This window comes from Chanos chanos, chromosome 2 (assembly GCF_902362185.1).
Source record: "Chanos chanos chromosome 2, fChaCha1.1, whole genome shotgun sequence".
Classification (NCBI taxonomy): domain Eukaryota; kingdom Metazoa; phylum Chordata; class Actinopteri; order Gonorynchiformes; family Chanidae; genus Chanos; species Chanos chanos.
In genome coordinates this window covers 53,878,072-53,896,635 of record NC_044496.1, presented here as the reverse complement: position 1 = coordinate 53,896,635, position 18,564 = coordinate 53,878,072, and the positions used below count along the sequence as shown (strand labels likewise).

General features: G+C 41.3%; 2 protein-coding genes and 2 non-coding genes across 5 annotated transcripts in view; all 4 read right to left on the bottom strand.

Annotated features, from left to right (window-relative positions):
• arhgef6 (Rac/Cdc42 guanine nucleotide exchange factor (GEF) 6) overlaps positions 1-12,393 on the bottom strand; it is a 23,069-nt gene extending 10,676 nt beyond the window's left edge. The window contains exons 1-11 of one of the 2 annotated variants that reach the window (XM_030794412.1): positions 12,229-12,393; positions 10,873-10,956; positions 8,034-8,118; positions 5,299-5,423; positions 4,881-5,085; positions 4,461-4,531; positions 4,244-4,338; positions 4,023-4,118; positions 3,521-3,643; positions 1,850-1,988; positions 1,596-1,655 (exon numbers count right to left, since the gene is read on the bottom strand). In XM_030794412.1, coding sequence (XP_030650272.1) covers positions 1,596-1,655; positions 1,850-1,988; positions 3,521-3,643; positions 4,023-4,118; positions 4,244-4,338; positions 4,461-4,531; positions 4,881-5,085; positions 5,299-5,423; positions 8,034-8,118; positions 10,873-10,956; positions 12,229-12,393 — 1,248 coding nt within the window. The remainder of the gene's footprint in view (positions 1-1,595; positions 1,656-1,849; positions 1,989-3,520; positions 3,644-4,022; positions 4,119-4,243; positions 4,339-4,460; positions 4,532-4,880; positions 5,086-5,298; positions 5,424-8,033; positions 8,119-10,872; positions 10,957-12,228) is intronic. The other variant, XM_030794413.1, reaches the window with a different exon arrangement.
• A 465-nt stretch (positions 12,394-12,858) lies between these two features.
• On the bottom strand, positions 12,859-18,171 carry rbmx (RNA binding motif protein X-linked). The gene is made up of 10 exons (XM_030764788.1): positions 18,151-18,171; positions 17,238-17,363; positions 16,773-16,879; positions 16,516-16,681; positions 16,212-16,328; positions 16,000-16,117; positions 15,779-15,913; positions 15,608-15,699; positions 13,088-14,939; positions 12,859-12,998 (listed from the first exon to the last, which is right to left on the bottom strand). Exons 2-9 carry the CDS (start codon positions 17,344-17,346, stop codon positions 14,620-14,622), a joined length of 1,164 nt encoding a protein of 387 aa, XP_030620648.1. The 5' UTR covers positions 17,347-17,363; positions 18,151-18,171; the 3' UTR covers positions 12,859-12,998; positions 13,088-14,619.
• Positions 16,390-16,466, bottom strand: LOC115806236 (small nucleolar RNA SNORD61). Its single transcript, XR_004025138.1, has one exon. It is a non-coding gene; the product is annotated as a small nucleolar RNA SNORD61 (small nucleolar RNA).
• Positions 16,980-17,055, bottom strand: LOC115806237 (small nucleolar RNA SNORD61). Its single transcript, XR_004025139.1, has one exon. It is a non-coding gene; the product is annotated as a small nucleolar RNA SNORD61 (small nucleolar RNA).
• Positions 18,172-18,564: the final 393 nt, after the last annotated feature.

Here is an 18,564-nt window from a genome sequence, read left to right as displayed (position 1 = left end):
TTAAAAAACAAACAAACAAAAACGTAAATAATGTATGTGTGTATTTGTAATGTATATATGTATACTAGGGATGCGCAGAGAGCTCAGAATTTGTATTTGTATCTGTATTTGTTGAGGCAGCAAAATTATTTGTATTTGTATTTCTATTCAAATAAAAGTGAAAACAGGCATAACAATCCTGTTTTTGTTTTTATTACACTTCTAATTTTAGGATATTAAGGCGTTAATATAAGTGTTCTTCAGTAAACTATTACAATAATTATGAACACTTAAATGTATGATAATATTGGTTTATGGTTTTCATAAACCCAGCAATAAACGTGTATAACCATAAACATCATTGAAAAGAAAATCATTTTAAAACTAACATAAAGTTCCCAAACCACACTCAAGCCAAAGAACTAAATTCTAAACTAATAAAATGCCTATGTGCACATTGTGAACCCTGCCATCACCTGCCCTAATTTGAGGACACAACCGTGTGACACACACAGGCTGACTGAGCAATGAGCACAGCGTGTAGGTGAACAAGCTAGTGACAACACTGCCAGAGCTAACATAGGCTAATCTCCTACGTGCAGCTTCTTGTGAAGTTAAACTTTAGTATAGGTTTCACAAATGACAAAATACTTAATCTTTTGGTGAATCAGCGCCACATTATCATAAGTATCAGGACTGTGAAAAAGATTGTGCAAGAAACTGCGTCTGTTCCATAGAAAGAACCACACGGACTTGGAGGAAATCGCCACGAGAATAAAGACGTAATTTTACAAGAAAAAAAAGTCATAATATTACGAGAATAAAGTCATAATTTTGAGTGAAAAGGTCATAATGTTACGAGAATAAAGTTGTCATTTTAGGCTACGTGTTATTTTAGATATCAGAGGAGAGGCCTACCTCCTGCGTTAAAACGAGGAACGTGGAACATCTTGCGACGTTACGGTTTAGTATAGGTTTCACGAATAACGAAATTCTTAATCTTCTGGCCACACCAGGGGCACATCAGCAGAGGGTTGCTCTTCTGATCCTCTTCTGAAATTACGACTTCATTCTCGTAACATTACGACCTTATTCTTGAAATCTCAAGATTTTTTTTCCTCGGTGTGGCCCTAATACTCAGTCGTAACGAGGAACACCAACTATTTGACATGGGGTTTCTTTCTTCCCGAATTTTTTAAATATTTGTATGAAGCGAATATTCGTAAAAATCCACTATTTGTGCTTTGCCGAATATTGTATTCAGATTCAGCTCCACCCCTAATGTATACATATGTATGTGTATGTGTATGTGTATGTGTGTGTGTGTATGTATGTGTAGATATATCTATCTATCTATCTATCTATCTATATATATATATATATATATATATATATATCTATATCTATATCTATATCTATATATATAGATATAGATAGATAGATAGATAGATAGATAGATATAGTGTGTGTGTGTGTGTGTATATATTTATCTCACAGACCCACAGACTATTGAAATGATAGAGCTGGTCATCTGGTCATGTAGTGCTGGGTAACAACCCACTGGCTACAGTAACAAGCTCCACATGCTGGTAAAAATGAAAAGGATAAGCACGTACCACGAGACTCTTAAATGCACCTGTTGCCTTTAGGATGTCACAGTAGTCTGGGTGTGCTTCCTGAGAAAAACAATTAAGAAACAAGAACAAACAAAAAAAACGACATTTCATTTCCTAACAACACATTCGTAGCCGAGCTGACAAAAGAGGAATATAAGACAGGCAGCCGTAAGTTATGTAAAGAGTCATTCTGACATCGAAGGGCGTTTGGAATGAGAAATCTGTCTCCTCATCTCATGGAGGTCGGCCTTTACCTCCACGTGTCTCTCCAGCTCCTGCAGCAGGGTGGGGTATTTGTCCAGGCGCATGAAGGGCTTGCTCAGACTCGTGGTCAGAGTTAGGATCCCTGGAGCACTAGCCCCTTGGTTCTCCATAAACTTATCCAACTCCTCACTGTCACATAGAGCAACATGTTACACATGAGCCATCAACAGCTCACGCTAGTACATCAGCCTCACACACACTTAATATAAGCCATTTCCATCTGCCCTTTTAACACAAAATGTGGACTTTTTCAGCACGGGCTATGAGAGCCTATGAGATTTTTAATTCGTTTAACCGAATTAAGTGACCACTGATTAAACGGCTGGATCATTAAACATTAATAAACAGGTTATAAGCTAAATTCTACATTTACGTGAAGGATGCCGATTTTAATGACACGATTTTTCTCTTGTTAATCACATCCAGCACATGGCATTTAAATGTACCCGTGAGCCTTGCTGTAGTGATCACAAAAGAAGGCAATGGTAAAAGTGTGAAGGCACAGACACTTGTCACCAATACTTCTCTGTATATCGTACATAGCGTCCCTTAAATATTTCTTAAATATTTCTTTTCTCTCTACATCCTTAGATATTCTTTACATACATTTTTATTATTTTCCTTTGTCAGTACTTCTTATACTTAAGCTATTTGATAAATGGCATTCAGAGAGTGGAAAGCAAAGTAAGAATTTCATTGCACAGGGAACGTGTTTCTAATTGCATACGACACTAAACGCTATGGCTTTGACTCGACTAAAGAGTGAAAGCCCTATGCATCATGAAATGCTAGACGGTGATTAAATGAATCAACCAAAATAAACATGATTCAGGACTAGATTTAGTACAAAACTTCAGATAACACCGAAACTGACAAACTGTGAAAACAAACCAAAACAGAAAAAAAAGAAAAAGAAAAAAAAAGAAAAAGAAAAAAAAAGGTTGCAAAATGTTGCAAGGCAAGATGCAACAGAGCACACAGTGAAAATCAAAAGTGCACCTTCTGCCTCGATCAGCACAACCACAACTATAGATATCCTGTTGGGGTAAGAGAGGGCTTCCTGTTTGAGAGATACATGCCTTTTTTGTCTTTGCTCCTCTGAGATACTTCATTACTCACTCTACACGGTACTCTGAGAGGAGGGCGAAAATGAGAAAAAAAAAAAGATCCCCATGTTGGCTCCAACATTAAAAAAGAAAAAACAAACCCATACAGGATGTGTGTCAAAAATGGCAGAGTGTGTGTCACAAAAGTACCAGTGAATTTCAGATTTAAATGTCACCCAAAAAAAAAAAGAAAAAAAAAAAAAAAAAAGAGGGAGCCCATGCTGACTGATCTTTTACAAGTGCAGGCCGCAAAAGGCTTCAGGCCCATTGTGCCACTCATCTCCACTGTTTCACATAGAGGGAACGCCTGACATCTGCTGGCGGCTCTTAGTGCCTTTACTAAAGCTAAATCATTAAGACCAACTTAAGGGAGAAACCCGGCTATTTTAAAGCTAGTTCTGAGAGCCCTGGGCACTCTGCCAAATTGACTATCTTGACTTAACTCTCCGGACCAAATAACTCAATTCTCTTGTTACACTCTCCACTTCAGACTTCCTGGAGCTCCCCCCCTGCTAAGGCTTGTGAGGAGCGTGTATAATTCAGCAGCAAACTGACCTGTGATCAGTGAGAACGGACACCGCTGAGGGATGGCTGGAACAATAGGACAAGTACAGCATTCTGATCTGGCACATAAGGTTCAGGTAACAGCCACCAATACGTTGCTGGCCTTCTGGCATTCTGAGGAAAAAAAAACACACACACAAAAGCGTTTACACACACATGCGTACACACGTGTGTGCACGCACGCACACACACACACGCGTACACACACACACACAAGGAGGAGGATCGATTATGAGTAAGCTTTATGTATCCATCATTAGCAGTTCATTACACTGTACTTGTTTTACTCTAAAACATTTTTTTGTTCATGATTTAGTTTTAAGAAAATATGAATGGTGAATGGGCGTCCATCCAAAATTCTGATGTTTTTAGAATACAAGACTCACACAGACTCATTTCGAACTATCACCACCAGATGGTGCTCTGCTGCTCACTCACACAACCCTGACCCACATCCTCTGCATTTGAAGGTACAGAGAGAGAAAACGCTTACTTGGTGCACTCCTCCAACGCCACGCAAAGGCCTTGCTGAAAAGTGAGTATATCTTCCAAGTTGGCAATCAGAGTCGCACTGTCTGTACTTGAAAGCCTGAACAATGACAGCAGAAGAGTCATATAAGCATAGTGCTAGGTGCATCAACGTTCACAGTGGAGAGTGACCAACCATTAAACCATCGCTAGTGTAATAATGTGACACATTCAGCTGTTTCTTACTTATCGCTGGCCTGTAGGGGGCGCAGGTAGGTGGTTAACACAGTCTGCAGTTCCTTCACAAACTCTCGCTCATGCTCCAGGACATCCTGCACCACCTGATACACGGACCAAGACGTCACTGAGCAAACAGTTAGTCGGGCCAATCGCCGGCCTCACGCTTATATAAACATTGAGCTCTTTTACCTGTCATTTTACCGATTTAGTTGAGAAAACTCACCACGCTGTAGTAGTTTTTGGTCAGCTGGGGAACATCAAACCCTTTCACAGCTTTTGGAGAGATGGGTTTGTCTGGACATTAGAAGAGTCAAAATATTCAAGTGAGAATGTTGCTATGTAGAGACACAGTTCAATTCAATTAATTTCAATTGTCATTTATACATGAACACAAGCTTCTCTTGCTGGAGGTCGTGTGTGTAACACTTAGATATGTAACGCACAGAAACATTCAGCATAGACATAATAGACAGATAACAATGTGACTCTATGACTTATAGAACATGTGCTTTCTGTGCATTAGAATACAGCACAGTGCAATGAAAATCAATCAAGCCGTCACTGTCAGCCTTTACCGCATCGATACTAAAGCCATTAGCATGACATGAAAACACGTGCTGCATGTTTTCCCCGTGGGACTCACCACAGGGTTTGACCTCGCGGACGTAGTTGCTGGGGAACCAGCCGGTTTTGCCGTTGAGCGTCCCCTCCCACCAGCCGCCCTCCTCCTGTCGGGTGACGTGGATGAGCTCCCCTTTGCTGAAGGACAGCTCGTCCTCATTATTCTGCTTGAAGTTAAAGCGCGCCTTCACGACCAGCTGGCCCCCGCCACCATTCTCTGACATCTCCTGGACGCAGCAAGCACAGAGCGTGAACGCTCTCCGAACGCAGATAAAAAAAATCACGTGACGTTTTGACTCCACCCTGTTTCTTGTGAGACTGATGGGTTTCCAGTCATAGGCCAAAACATAGTGTGAGGCATGGCCACAATCAGAGATCTCCAGAACATATAAAGCATTTTAACATTTACTGATCGGCACTGGAACAGGTTAAGCACCTACCACTGCTGGTTTAGATTGTCTCCGCAGAGACCTACTGGACTTTAGGTTGGACTGCGTCTGTGAGGAGGCGGACTGGCTAGGTGCAGAGGCGCTGGACTGCGAACATGACCTCTCGGAAATACGATCTGTGAGACAAATGAACTTCTGTTAGTAGAAGAATAGAAAAAAAAAATGAAAACAACAACAAAAAAAACAGAACAGAAAAATGAAACATAAAGTTCACACAAAGGTTCCTTTTTTTATTTTATTAAGTATATGAGATGAGATATAATTCCCTCCATCTAGATTCTGAAAGAATCTTATTATTATTACTATTTTTTTAATAGCCTGGTGAGTCAACTGCTTAACTTTTGAAGCTAAACCATCAGATAGGGTGTTGAGGTCGTGATGATGCAGATTGCTTCCAGTTCGGTTGAGTGCTAAGCATTTTGTCACGGTCCATTACGCTGCGGGAGCAATGGGACAGTCTGCAGAGATCATCACAGATGTTCCAGTCACCTCATTTCTCCTCTACATGCCCAATAATTCCAGACTCATTCCACCATTCCACACTTTCTGATTGGTCATTCTTCTCTGCCTTGTTAGTGAGGTTACAGTGGCAACAGTAAGCTCAGTCTAATAAGGCTCTCAGCATGAATGCCCTAGAAAAGGTGCTGGAAAAATATAGGTTGATAACTAGCTACATGGTGCTATTAAAAACGCCACGGGGAAAAGAAAACGGAGAGCGACATGGACGAGGCCTTCAATGTAAGTGAACACAATTCAATGCGAAGTCTGTGCTTGGGTTTTTTTTTTTTTTCCTTCCTTTTTTTTTTTTTTGCTCTGACTCTTGTTAAGAGCGCGCATGCAATCTGGCGTTTAGCTCTGCGATCTGACAGAACTCCACTCTGCAGGACAGTGCTGCCTCCAGGGCTCTACACTGTCTCACACAGCAAGAACCCTCTGTCTGGCCAATCAACACAATCGGAACTCGGCTTGATTGCTCCATTTCACACTGGACTTTTCCGGACACCCACGACGTCTGAATGCTAATGCAAAGATGCTCTGACTGTTCTAAACCCAAAACAACAAACACATCAAACAAAGTTCAGACCACATTAGGAAGGAATCTCCTTCCATACATCTCCTTTCCAACATCTAGTACCTCTTACAATTTATAGAGAGGCTGAATGTATTCCGAAACAACATATGGACAACGACAAGTCAGATTTTAATTAAGTCTGAGGCTAAATCAAATGCTTTTTTACAAAGGGTCCTGTCTCTAATCTTGCCTAATTTAAGCGCAAGGAAAGCTCTTTGTATCTGTTTTGATGAAGACCGTGAGGTAATCGGGATTCACTTGATATCCCATTACTTAATACAAGAGCACTTTGCTTTAGCTGGTGAGCTGGAAGAGTACTACTGCAGTGGATTGTTTTAAAGATCACCCCCTGACTGCTGCAAGTGGCAGAACCGTGAGTGAGACTTGTTTAGTCTTCCCAAGACAGGAACATTCCCTTCTCGACATGTGACGTGAGGGAGGGGAAAAGACAAATGTTTGACCCGACCAAAACAATGTAGCCAATAAGGAGTGAAGAGGCTTCAGGGATTCCGCATGCTTTTCCAGATGTAATCAGCTGCCTAGACAAGCCCCTCAGTAAGCAACTGTCCCTGACAAACAGCCACTAGAACGTGGAGACATAAGACACAAGGCTCTGCTAAAAATCTGACAGATGAACACAAATAGAATATAGGATTGTTCTTTTTCCACACTGAAGACAGCCACATAACTTAGTTTCCTGATGTTATTGTGGTTGGGGTTATCTAACCCTCAACGAATTATCTTATTTTTGTCGAGTTATCGCCGCAGGGCTTTTCCAGTTTAAACACGCAAGCTTCCATGTCGACTCATGCCCAGAACAACTTCCAAAATTACAAGTAGCAGGTGTTCTGCATGACATACCAAATAAGGTGATTATCCACCTTTTCCATCTTTTAATTCAGTCGACTTAAATAAAATCAGAGGTGAAAACATTGGAATAGTAGACATACACACTCTTTCTGCTGATTTTAGTTTTCGCTGTCTAATGTAAACCTAACAAACAAAGGATTTAACAGTAGTTTTTTTTTTTTTTAGTGAAGCGTATGGTCAAAGCACAAATTAGCATCCAGGCCAAACAAACAACAAAACAAAATTTAACAGCATGGAAATAAGGAAATAAATTCACAGCGCCATCATCAAAATCCTCACAGCAGCACGTCTGGAAGAATAAAAAGAAAATCTGATATGGTTCAGTGCTGTAACTGATTGAAAGCTATGGGAGCACAACAGTGAATTAGCAACAGTGTCTGAACAGGGCAATTTGTTCATAATTGATATGGGAAGTTAAAACATCATTTACTTATACCGACAGTACAGATGAGGCTCACTTAAATGCTCTTGCTGGCACTTTATCCTACTTCACTAAAACTGTCTGCTACTGTTTGAGACCTGCGTGCTCTTAACAAGTTACTGCAAAATGGCTTACTCTGCAAAACTCCATAACAGAACCTCTAGCTACCGGCAGTGGGAGAGAAATTAAAAATGCGCCAATTATTTATTTATTTTTTTTAAACAACTTTGGAGGGAGACAGCAAGCATCAGCAGTACTGCTGAATTACACATTTCACTTACACAAGAGTCACTTTCACCATCAGACACATAGTCATGTTGTTATTATTTACCATCCGGAGGAGCTGAGAGAACACAGGATTACCTTGGGTTGCGTTGTTTACTGCCAGCAGAGTGGACAGAACTTTGCCAAAATTCTCTCCAGTGTACAAGTTCTCTGGTTCAAAGCCCTGGACAAAAACAAAAACAACAAAAGTCAGACATGAGGACAGCTGACAGTCAAAAAGTGGGTCAAAATAAACAGGGTGCCTGCTTTTCTGTCATAAGACGGAAAAGTACAAGCACTCCCTCCTTGATAATGGACAGATATTTTTATCTCTTGCAAGAACAAGAACAGTTTATTGTGACTAAATAAAACACGACAGAGGTAAAGGGGCATTGTTCACAATGACCCACATATCAAGATGCAGGCCAGTCACTTGGTTAGTAGGAGTTTGATTGTTCTCTATTCATTCACCATTTGATGCACAGGCCTCTTGGCTGCTTGTCTCTACCCAGTGTCCTCTTTCTTCCAGAGGGTAAGGTTTCACATTTTAAATAAAACATTTTAAAAGCAGGCTTTACATAGCAAGGAGAGGAGCACAGGTAGATTTGCCCCATGCCTTACAAATGCTAAGTCAAGGTGACACAGAAAGAAAACCATTAAAAAAAAAAAAATATATATATATATATATATATATATAACTGCAATTGGCTGGTTGAACCTTTAAGCACTTGAATGTCTAATGTCTTAAATGATGATTCATAGCCCCCCTCCTCCACACACACACACACACACACACACACACACACACACAAACTCAAAATATTTTCTACATACAGTAAATCTTTCCGTTATCACAACTTTCACATAACTGTCATGAATGCACTTGCCTAAAACAGTTGAGAGGCTATAGCTGGGCTGCTTCCCTTCACAGCCTAATGCAGCAGCAGAAGTGAAAGTCTCTTATGAGTGGCCTCTTTGTCCAGTCACATGACACATGAACCATGTGCAATTTTTTTATTTTTTTTTTGTGCCCTTAGTTTACAGCAGCCCCGAAAAAATTAAAAGTGACCAGAGCACAGGCAGGGCAAGGTCTGTTATTACGCCAAAAAAACTCTGATGATACCCTTTAAAAGAAGCTGTCCAAGCCCTCGCTGCTATGAATAACAGAATCGCCGCAAAATTACGGGGAATGAAATAAAATGGGCAATAAATGGGAACACGAACCACCCAAATAAACCAATCATTTGAGCTTAACCACTTCAGTATACCACGCTTACTTGACTGAATTACCATTTACGTTCATGTGATGCAAGACCAAGTTAAAAAAACAAAACAAAAAAAAAAACCCCAACCTATTTATAATCTTTGCTGGATGAGACCATGGTTCAGCAGTTTCTTACATTACTTTTGAGAGATACAGTAGAATAGCATGACCACAATTGAAAACAAAGCATTAGGCTCTTTCTGATGACCAAACCATTCTGAATAACATCCTTGCAAAAAAAAAAAAAAAAAAAGCTGCATTTACATAAGATGGACACCAAGGCTGTCTTGATAGTATCTGAACTACATCCTGCCATTTCTATCAACACACGTGACCCAAGAGACAAGAAAGAAGAAACTCAAAGAGATGACGACCTCCAGCTGCATGCTACATTAGAGCCGAGATCCATGGCCAGATCCGCTCCCGCCCTTTGATCAACAAAAAACGCAGATGTTTATTTCCATACGACCTATGTGTGTGTATGTTCTTCCCTGCGGTCACTTCATGGTGTGCTCGCACGACCACCCCCCAGCCGGCTACACACGCCATAAACCTGCCACATATGCCACTTTCGATTACTGCGTGGCCACCAAAAGACAGGGTTTTGTTTAGGAAGTCTCGTACATCGGCTTTCAACCTGCTCTGGACTCCAGTGGAGCTACTTCTGTCCCACTCAGACCTTGAGAGAACAGACCTGACCATTTCACGGAAATGAGCAATGAATTCAAGTGTCTTCATTCTCATGAAGGCTTATGTCTTTGGCGTTGCAGGAAAGAGACAGGGAATTCTTTGAGTTTATCCTTGATAGCAGTTAACTGAGATTCGTCTAGCCTATATGTTTTCCTGTTCTCATACTCTTGGGAAGGAAGTCTCTTGAGGAAATATATCAAAACAGTTGTGGAAAAATGATCTGCAGGCATTTAAACTGGATATTAATGTTTTCATTTTGGGTATATGAATATCGCTGTTGACAGTACAGAGAGAGAGAGAGGGAGAGGAATAAGAGGTATCGACCATTGTGAGCATCGAAACAATATTTTTTTTGTTTTTAAGGAAAGGCATTTCATCTCCAGATACAGCAGAATAAATGTTGACTAATATTAGTGGCAATAAACTCTTACTGCCATTATATGACACAGTACAGAACCACAAATGCATCTCAGAGCTACTCAGTAGCAAGCCAGTGGACGCTTATCAGTATCTGTTCGGTAAGCATAACTAATTCTGGACAAAACAAACATAAAATGACTGCTTTAGTACACCTCAGTGGTTATACTTGTCCAGATTATAAATGAAACACAGACTTCTACAGTGAAGTCAACTAGTCATCAAATTAGGGATGCTGCAGTGGTACTGAACTAATTCATATCTCATGATACTTTGGGTTTACAAAGCAGGTATTGTAAGGGGAAGAGTTGCACCTAAAATGAAACTTTAGATTTCATAGTCATAGGTTCACCGTGGTTATGTGTGGAAAAACATGGTTTCAAACTGTATTTAAGATAAAGGCTAATGCACTAAATACTAAATGAACGGTAGACTACAAAAACAGCACAATCATAAGACCGCTTGTTAGTGGCTCTTTCAGCTATCCAAAACATAACACGTGAACACTGAAAACACAGGAGATGGAACAGACACGTCGCCTACATGAAAAACAAGAGGGCAACTTACCTCAACCTTCAAGGAGGTACATCCTTTTAAAAACTCCCGAATGTTGGCAATGCAGTCCGCTTCGGTCCTCGGATCCTGACAGTACTAAATAAAGCGAGAAAGCGAACAGGTAAGCTAAGTAGATAAATAAATACATATACGGTCGTGCTTTCGGTAGGGGGGCTTCAAGTCTTATTATTACTACAGAACCAAATGCATTTTCCCCCGAAAAGACAGACTATCACCTTCAGCAGCACACTGTCACAGTCTAACAGCCCGCCATTTCTCTTCACTGATGCTGATCATATTGCATATTTTCGTAATGTGCTGCAACGACACTAAAGTAACTCTAGATTCTGTCCCTGTCCTTCCCCTTCAAGCGTACACGACCCGCATCTACAGTCTCTCTAACGGGCCCTGTCGCACCAGGAAAAGCGATTTTGTGAAGGAAGTGACGATCACCTGAGAGCCGATTTTTTGCAGCTCTCTCAGAGTGGTTAAACTACCGTCCATACTTCATAATATATATTCGATTTTTTTTTTTGCGCACAAGATCCATGTTTACACTTAAATGTCAACATGAAAAGTCTATATGTAGTTTTGACAATATCCTGGTACCTCTTTTGAAATGATTAATAGTCTGCATAAATAGTTGTGAAAATGGCTTTGAAAACCGTATTTAAAGTAATGCGTCTTCCCCTTAAGTGTGCAGCAGAAGCTCATGCCAACATTAAAGTATTATTCCCATTACTTTTTTCTATTTGCTTAGACGGCTTCTACTCACACAGCCAAAAATAAACACAACATCGGACCTGACATGTTGCTGTTCTTACAGTGTAAAGCGGGTCTTGTGGTTAGGCTAGTACAAACTCAACATGAACAGCGTGCAGACGCAACACAGAGCATGTAATTGTGAGCATTTCAATATTAAATAAACGTAAAGCCCACTGTTCTCTTTAATTCTGTGTAACTATTAAATAACAGGTGTTAGAGTTTTAAAAGGGAAAAGCTTTTAATTGTTCTTGAAGAATGCGGAACACATTTTCTGTCTAAAACAGGAAGTGAATATCTCTGGCATTATAGTTGGACATTTTGGACATCATAACCTCCTAATGTTACAAGAAACGTTGATAAATTATTCACAGTTGTCTGTACTATCTGACTGGATTTTCTAATCATTAATAACACTTATTAAATGGTAAGATCAAATCCAATCACCTTAACCCGGCTAGAAATGTGACGTCTCCAGCATACCTAAAAGACCACTCATTATGCAAACTGGGGTCTAATTTGAAAAACAACAGTATAGTAGACTACTAAAGAAGTGTGTGGTGAGAATATATTTACTTTTTTTTATTCCTAGCAGCGTTTGTTTACCTTTGAGACAGATCCAGGTTGCAACCTTTCCATAAGCTTGCACAGGACAACCCCATCTCTTAATGATGTTTTTAGAAACTCCTCAGGATCAGCGATGTTCTTCTTTGGCGAATTAAGCACTCCTAATGATATTAGCCACGTTACAGTTTGCTCCTCCGGGTTCATGGTTTGAAATTAACGGTCTTTTCAAACCATGCAGTACCGCGGGTAGCAAGTAACACGATTCGTATCAAGATGCTACCCACATCCGTACAGCTTCTGCTTTTCGGTACGAAGTTAAAACCAGCTAGAAGGCTGAACCAGCAGTTCACTTAGAATGAGGAATTTAGTCTAACGAATTAGCGGTGTTTGAAATGCAAGTAGGGCCTATGTTACACGTGTGAAAAAAAAAACCCACACAGGCCACTTTATGCAAAACTGCATATCATGTTACGTTTATTTCCCATGTCTTGTGTTCTACGACACTGGGATAGGTGTCATATCACCAAAAAGTACTTCTTGTGGGTGCACTGCTACACGCATCCTTGAACATCTATATATACACATACATTTAAAAGGCATACACAGCTCAGCAGCACAAAATGATGCAAAGAAGCCCCAGCCTTCAGACCAATAACGCCAAGACAATGATGTATGGAAACAAACTATTTATTGTAACCTTCAAAGACAGTATTTATTGTGAACTCCGGACATTTTATGCATTCGTGTAGTCTGGGTCAGTGCCGGGCGAGGACCCTTCAGTCTGGTACTCCCTGTGGTTCTGTTGGATCCTGCACAGGAAAAAGTGGGAGAGATATGAAAATTAATACTTAAATGTAGAGATGAAATTTTGAATCTGCTAAGTTTAAGACTTTAGTACCTATTTGATCCATGCGGCACTATGTATCAGTCCAACACTTGGCTGAGCAGATAAGAGGCGTCATCATCTATAGCTCCATCCCTTATATTCCTCACCCTGCAATGAGATAACAGAAGTTAATACACAGTTTTTAAAACAGGTTAAAATTGAAATATTAAAAATAAAATTATTTTGATTCGCGCAAAAGTGGGGGAGAGATGCACCATAGCTCAATTTGGTAGCGCTTCCCGTTACTTCCTCGGTTTGAATGTCAGAGCGTCGTTTCATTCCAAGTTGTATCCACTGTTAGAATGAGCATGCTTGTAAAAGGCTTTTGAGATTTTTTTAAAAGTTAAGGTAACCTCACTACAATTTCAAAATGGGTCCACTTTGAGAGGCTTGAGAAAAACTTTCGATAACTAAGATCACTTTTCATCTCAATATCCTTAAAGTACAAGTCAAAGTGGTGGTGGGGGCAAAAAAAAAAAAAGAAAGAAATTGTGTCACTTAAGATGGACGTGTTGAGTTGGTAAAAATCCAAAGCTTGACTCTCCATGTCTGAATTTGTGCTCTTGGGGTGATTAACTCAAATCTTTTAAGCCCTACAGTGATCCAGAGATTACAATGAAGTTATTGCCCTTTAGAGTCAGGGCTGCTGTTTTTGCTAAGATGTGTGGAAAAAACACTTCAACACTGGAGCACCTGCGTTTGCAAAAGATGAAGTGGCTGGGATGGCGCCTGATCAGTAATCAGTTACACTAACCTTGAGCCGAGACTGCAATTCACGCCAGTCAACTTCACTTTAGACGAGAAACAAAAAGGGTTTTCTTTGCTTACCATCCGTTGACACTTTTTATCTGTGGTGTAGAAATGTTTCTTGCATTTTGGTTGTCTTTGGATTGGTCGAGCCATTGCGAGCCATCAAAGTTTAGACTTTACGCTGAGGGATCCGTTTGCACTGAGGAGCACTATACTGATAGAGAGTTTGGAAAAGTGACATTGGCCTAGTCCTCAAAACAGACTGAACAATTCCGTCTACAAGAATCACACACACTTTGCACAGAGATGCACTTGTCTTCACCATTTTTTCAAGGGGGGTTTGGGGTGGGGGGGGTGAGGGAGGGCTGACCGTGGTTGGTGAAATAAGCTGATGGATCTACATGAACTCATTTTTAGGTCCCCTTTGAACATCAGCGTTGCGAAAGAGCTTTGATTAAAAACTTTATTGGTAAATGAAAGCCATATGCAAGGGCAGTGTAGGAGTTACATCACTATTGTACAAAACTAACACTCATCACTTCACTTGGCAACAGTACCATTAAATGGGAAATGGGACTTGGAACCTGTACACTTAAAAGAAAAAAAATGTCCAAAACTTGACAGGAGATTGGGGACAGCTCGAAAAAACTGAAGTGTGTAGTCCATAGAGTTTTAAAAAGAAAACAAAAAAAACCCAAAAATCCAATTTATTTGATTTTCCATCTCCTCTGTTGAACGAATAGAATGCTTTGCTATGAAAGTTGACCATTTGAACTGACAATTTCGAGTCCAACTCAGTATCGGCTTCGGGCGAGTCCTCTATCGGCCCGGCTGCCGCCGCGGCCACTGCCGCCGCGGGGCGCCCCGCGGCTTGAGCTGCTGTATTCGCGAGGAGGGTAGCCTCTCTCTAGCGGGGGTGCTGGCCCCCTCTCCTGCCTGCCAAGTCGCTCACCGCGGCTAGCGGGATACGGATCGCTTCGACTGCTGGGGTAACTGTCGCGACTGCCATATCCATCCCGGGAACTGCCGCCATAGTCGTCATAACGACTGCTTCCGCCACTCCCACTGTAGGATGGTGGGGGGCCCCTTGAGGGTGGGGCGCTGCGTGAGTTACCTGCAGGGTCAATGGTCAGGTAATTGGCAAAATTCACTAATACATTTTTCTCTTGCATGTTACTGCGTTTTTTTGTAATGTGCCCATTTCCCCTACAATGACTGCTTACTGCTGCCTCTTTCAGGGTTTGCAAGCTCTGTTCCTTTCCCTTCCCCTCTCCAAAATGGGCCAGAGATTAGACAAGAATGAATTTTAAAAAAGGGTCAGGTATTGAGTGATACTTTATCCCAGCTTAATTGAACAACTGATCGAAGGGGCCGTTGATAGCGCAGTGTGAGAGCTACAGCGTGCCACTGTTGGATAAGTGCCTTTGCTTTAGAGTCCCTTTTGCATTTCCTCTAGAACTCCAGATGATACATTGCAGTTTGGGCATTTGAATTGATGTCTTGGTTGTTTGGAACTTTTTTTTTTTTTTTAAAGAGGCTCAGGAAAAAAATAAAACAAACAAAAAAAAAAAACTTGCAGGGAGTTCCTTGAGGGCATGATTTTTGACTTTGTAGAACAGTGAGTTTGCCGGAGGATTTGTTTTGAGGATTCCATTGCCTTTTTTCTCTCTCTCTCTCTTTCTCCCTCTTATTCTCATGAAGTGGCCTGATCCAAGGAACACAATCGAGCATTTTGTTCGGAGCCCTAACTCTGTCTCCACAACACTGAATTCATCATCTTACCGTAACCATCATACGGGTCTCTATAGGACCCCGCACTTGGCCGCTCCATGTACCCTCTGGGCTCCCGTCCTCCGCCGTAGCCGTCACGGTCACTGTGACCAAAGTTGGAAAGCGTGAGATACCACCGACACACACCAACTCCCCTTTAACAAACAAGTTAAAAGAATCTACCTGTAGCTTCGCGACACTGAGCCGTAGTCATCTCGAGAGCTGGAATGGGCTGGATACTCGCGATAAGGATAATCCCGTGGAGGTGGGGCGTAGTCCCTTGTGTCCCGCGAACTCATATAGTCGCGACTGGAGTAGCTTTAGATAAAAGAGAGAAAAGACGATGAGCAACTGGGACCATTTGCTTTAAGGTCTCGATTACACGCGCACATTACTTCACGGACCTGTCTTTTGTACTGTAGTGGTCATCACGCGGAGATGGATAGTCATCTCTTCTCGACATCATTGATTCTCTTCGGGGAGGAGGCGGGCCATATGGATCCCTGTCCCTCGACATAGGAGCTGCAATTCAGAATAAACTTCAGATCTGAGTGGACAGTGAAATTTCGAGTGCCTGTGATTAAGCTCTTATTAGATATGAAAACTCCAAACTTACGTCTGCCCATTGGCCCTGATGGTGCTGATCTCTTGGGTGGTGGGCCTCCATTTCGGATCGGTGGCCCTCTTTTCTGGGGCGGCGGGCCTCTGGATGACATCCCTTTAAAAAAAGGTTCTACAACATCTATGTCATCAAAGTATTCATCAGACAAGTTGAATGCACATGTCAAATAGGTAAGCTCAGAACTTCTTAGAGGACAATTGTGGACATTATCAGCTCAAAGAGATCAACGTCACAGAATGTCATCATTGCCGTCAAGTAAAACAGTGCCATTAGGAAAAACTGAGGAGATCAATGGTACCTCTGCTTGGTGGTCCCCGCATTCCGCTGGGTGCTCCTCTGGACCCTCGTACACCTCTGGACAGGCCGCGGCTACGCGGATGCAAAGGGGGCGGGCCGCGTCGGCCTGTAGACTCAAACTGTGGCTTAGTGGCTTGTTCTACTTTGATGGGCTTTCCATCAAGTGACTGAGGAGAGCAATATTAATATAGATGGGATTAACTTAAGACAAGTGACAACTGACTCTTCTACGTGTACCGATTAGAAGCATTTACTTACCTTTCCATTCATTTCCCTAGCAGCATCTTTTGCATCACCGGGATTCTCAAAAGTAACAAATGCAAAGCCTCTGGATTTATTTGTTTCACGATCTTTCATCAACAGCACTGAGGAGAGAAGGAAAAGCAAGCAAAACAGAAGAAAAAGGAAACGATTAGTGTAATCTTCTGATGAAAACATGTCTACATTAAGGTTTCTCATCTGTGTGAGCTCAGAACTTCTTAGAGGAATGGTTTGAAATTTCAGCACATTGCCGATCAGTATCCAAGAGTTTCATCATAGCACTCACCTAAAGTGACTCAGTTTCCTATTCAATAAGGGGACTTGCAACTACCGCAAATTAATGTGGACACTAGTCATAATTCCTGCGTGCCGTGCCATTTGGCTATAAATGGGGCAACACCATATGTAGCGTTTCTCTGGCCATTTCTCAAACTCAGCGACAACCCTGTTAACGACTATTACCTTCTGATATTCTGCCGTATTTGCTGAAATACTGTTCGAGAGCCTTTTCGTTAGTTTCTGTGTTCAGGCCACCGATGAAGAGTTTCCCTGGTCGGTCTGCCTCCGCCATGTTTACCTCTGTTTAGACTAAAAGGGAGAGACACCATCCTGCATTACAGGAAGCGATATCACTTTTTCTGAATGAAACAGACGCATGCAAGAAAATATAACCTAATGGATCTCTTTTCGGCGAAGTAAGACTCAGTACACAAATCCATTGGGCTCGACATGTTGGTTAACTTACACGTCTGCACAGCTAACCTTGCTTGGCGAACAATATTAGCCACTCGGCTAGCGCTTGCATGCAAAACCCAAACTTCAGAAACCGTTTGGCCGATCTTTTGGTATATCTTTGTGATTCAGGCGCAAAACCAAAAATCTAACTTGAGTAATAAGTAATAAGATCTTTTATTTTCAAGAGAGACTTACTAACATACCATAAAATGGCGACCTAACTGCGATGCAGTAGAGACATTAGCTAGCTTGGTTAGGCTAGCTCCTGAAAATATTCGTAATAGCTCAGATAGCATGCAACTGCTCAAACACCTGGACTCTGTGGTCAACCCACAGCAGAAGCAGAACTCTCCTGAGATTCACATCAAAGTAAAGCCATAAAACTGTACGCCTTCTCAGAAATTTTGTTTTGATATTCAAAATGGCGCCTGACTCTGAACAAGCTGCACGACGCTGCCAGTGAAATCAACACAACATTTCCACCATAATACAAACCACGAGTGACAATCATTTCAATAAACTGACATTTGCGATGTATGCAGATAAACACGTTCTGGAGAATCTACTAATAGATTATAACAGATTAAACAACACCATTATTATAAAACTCAATTTAGCAAGACTCTGTTGCTGTACTCACCTCAACTTTCTATCGGTCACGCAACAGGGGCAGAAACAAAAGCATTCACAGGCTTATATTGATCATAACTTTGGCCCGCCCAGGAAGTTCTTCTGAGAATTTCTTCTCTTATGTTACGCCGTAACTTAATATGTCTTCTGCGCCACCTACTGTTCGTCTTCCCAAGTATTACATATCTATATCTATATCTATATCTATATCTATATCTATCTATAGCTAACCAATTGATCAATCAATCAATCAGTCCATCTATTTATAGTTTGCTATTTCTATGGGTTTAAGCTGGCAGCAGCTGGATCTACTGATATGCCGACAACATGCTCAGATTTAAATAAGCGTGAAAAAATCAGCCTTTTTAAGAATGTTATCATAGTATTTACAGACATATGCGGAACGAAACATTATGAGTTGAAT

What these genes read in the sequence shown, in the direction of transcription:
- rbmx (XM_030764788.1), bottom strand. Translation starts at nt 17,346, where the DNA reads ATGGCGGAGGCAGACCGACCAGGGAAACTCTTCATCGGTGGCCTGAAC. An exon ending in TCAGTGTCGCGAAGCTACAG is followed by an intron (nt 15,700 to 15,778) that starts GTAGATTCTTTT and finishes CTTTGGTCACAG; the next exon opens with TGACCGTGACGGCTACGGCG. An exon ending in AGACCCGTATGATGGTTACG is followed by an intron (nt 14,940 to 15,607) that starts GTAAGATGATGA and finishes TTGACCCTGCAG; the next exon opens with GTAACTCACGCAGCGCCCCA.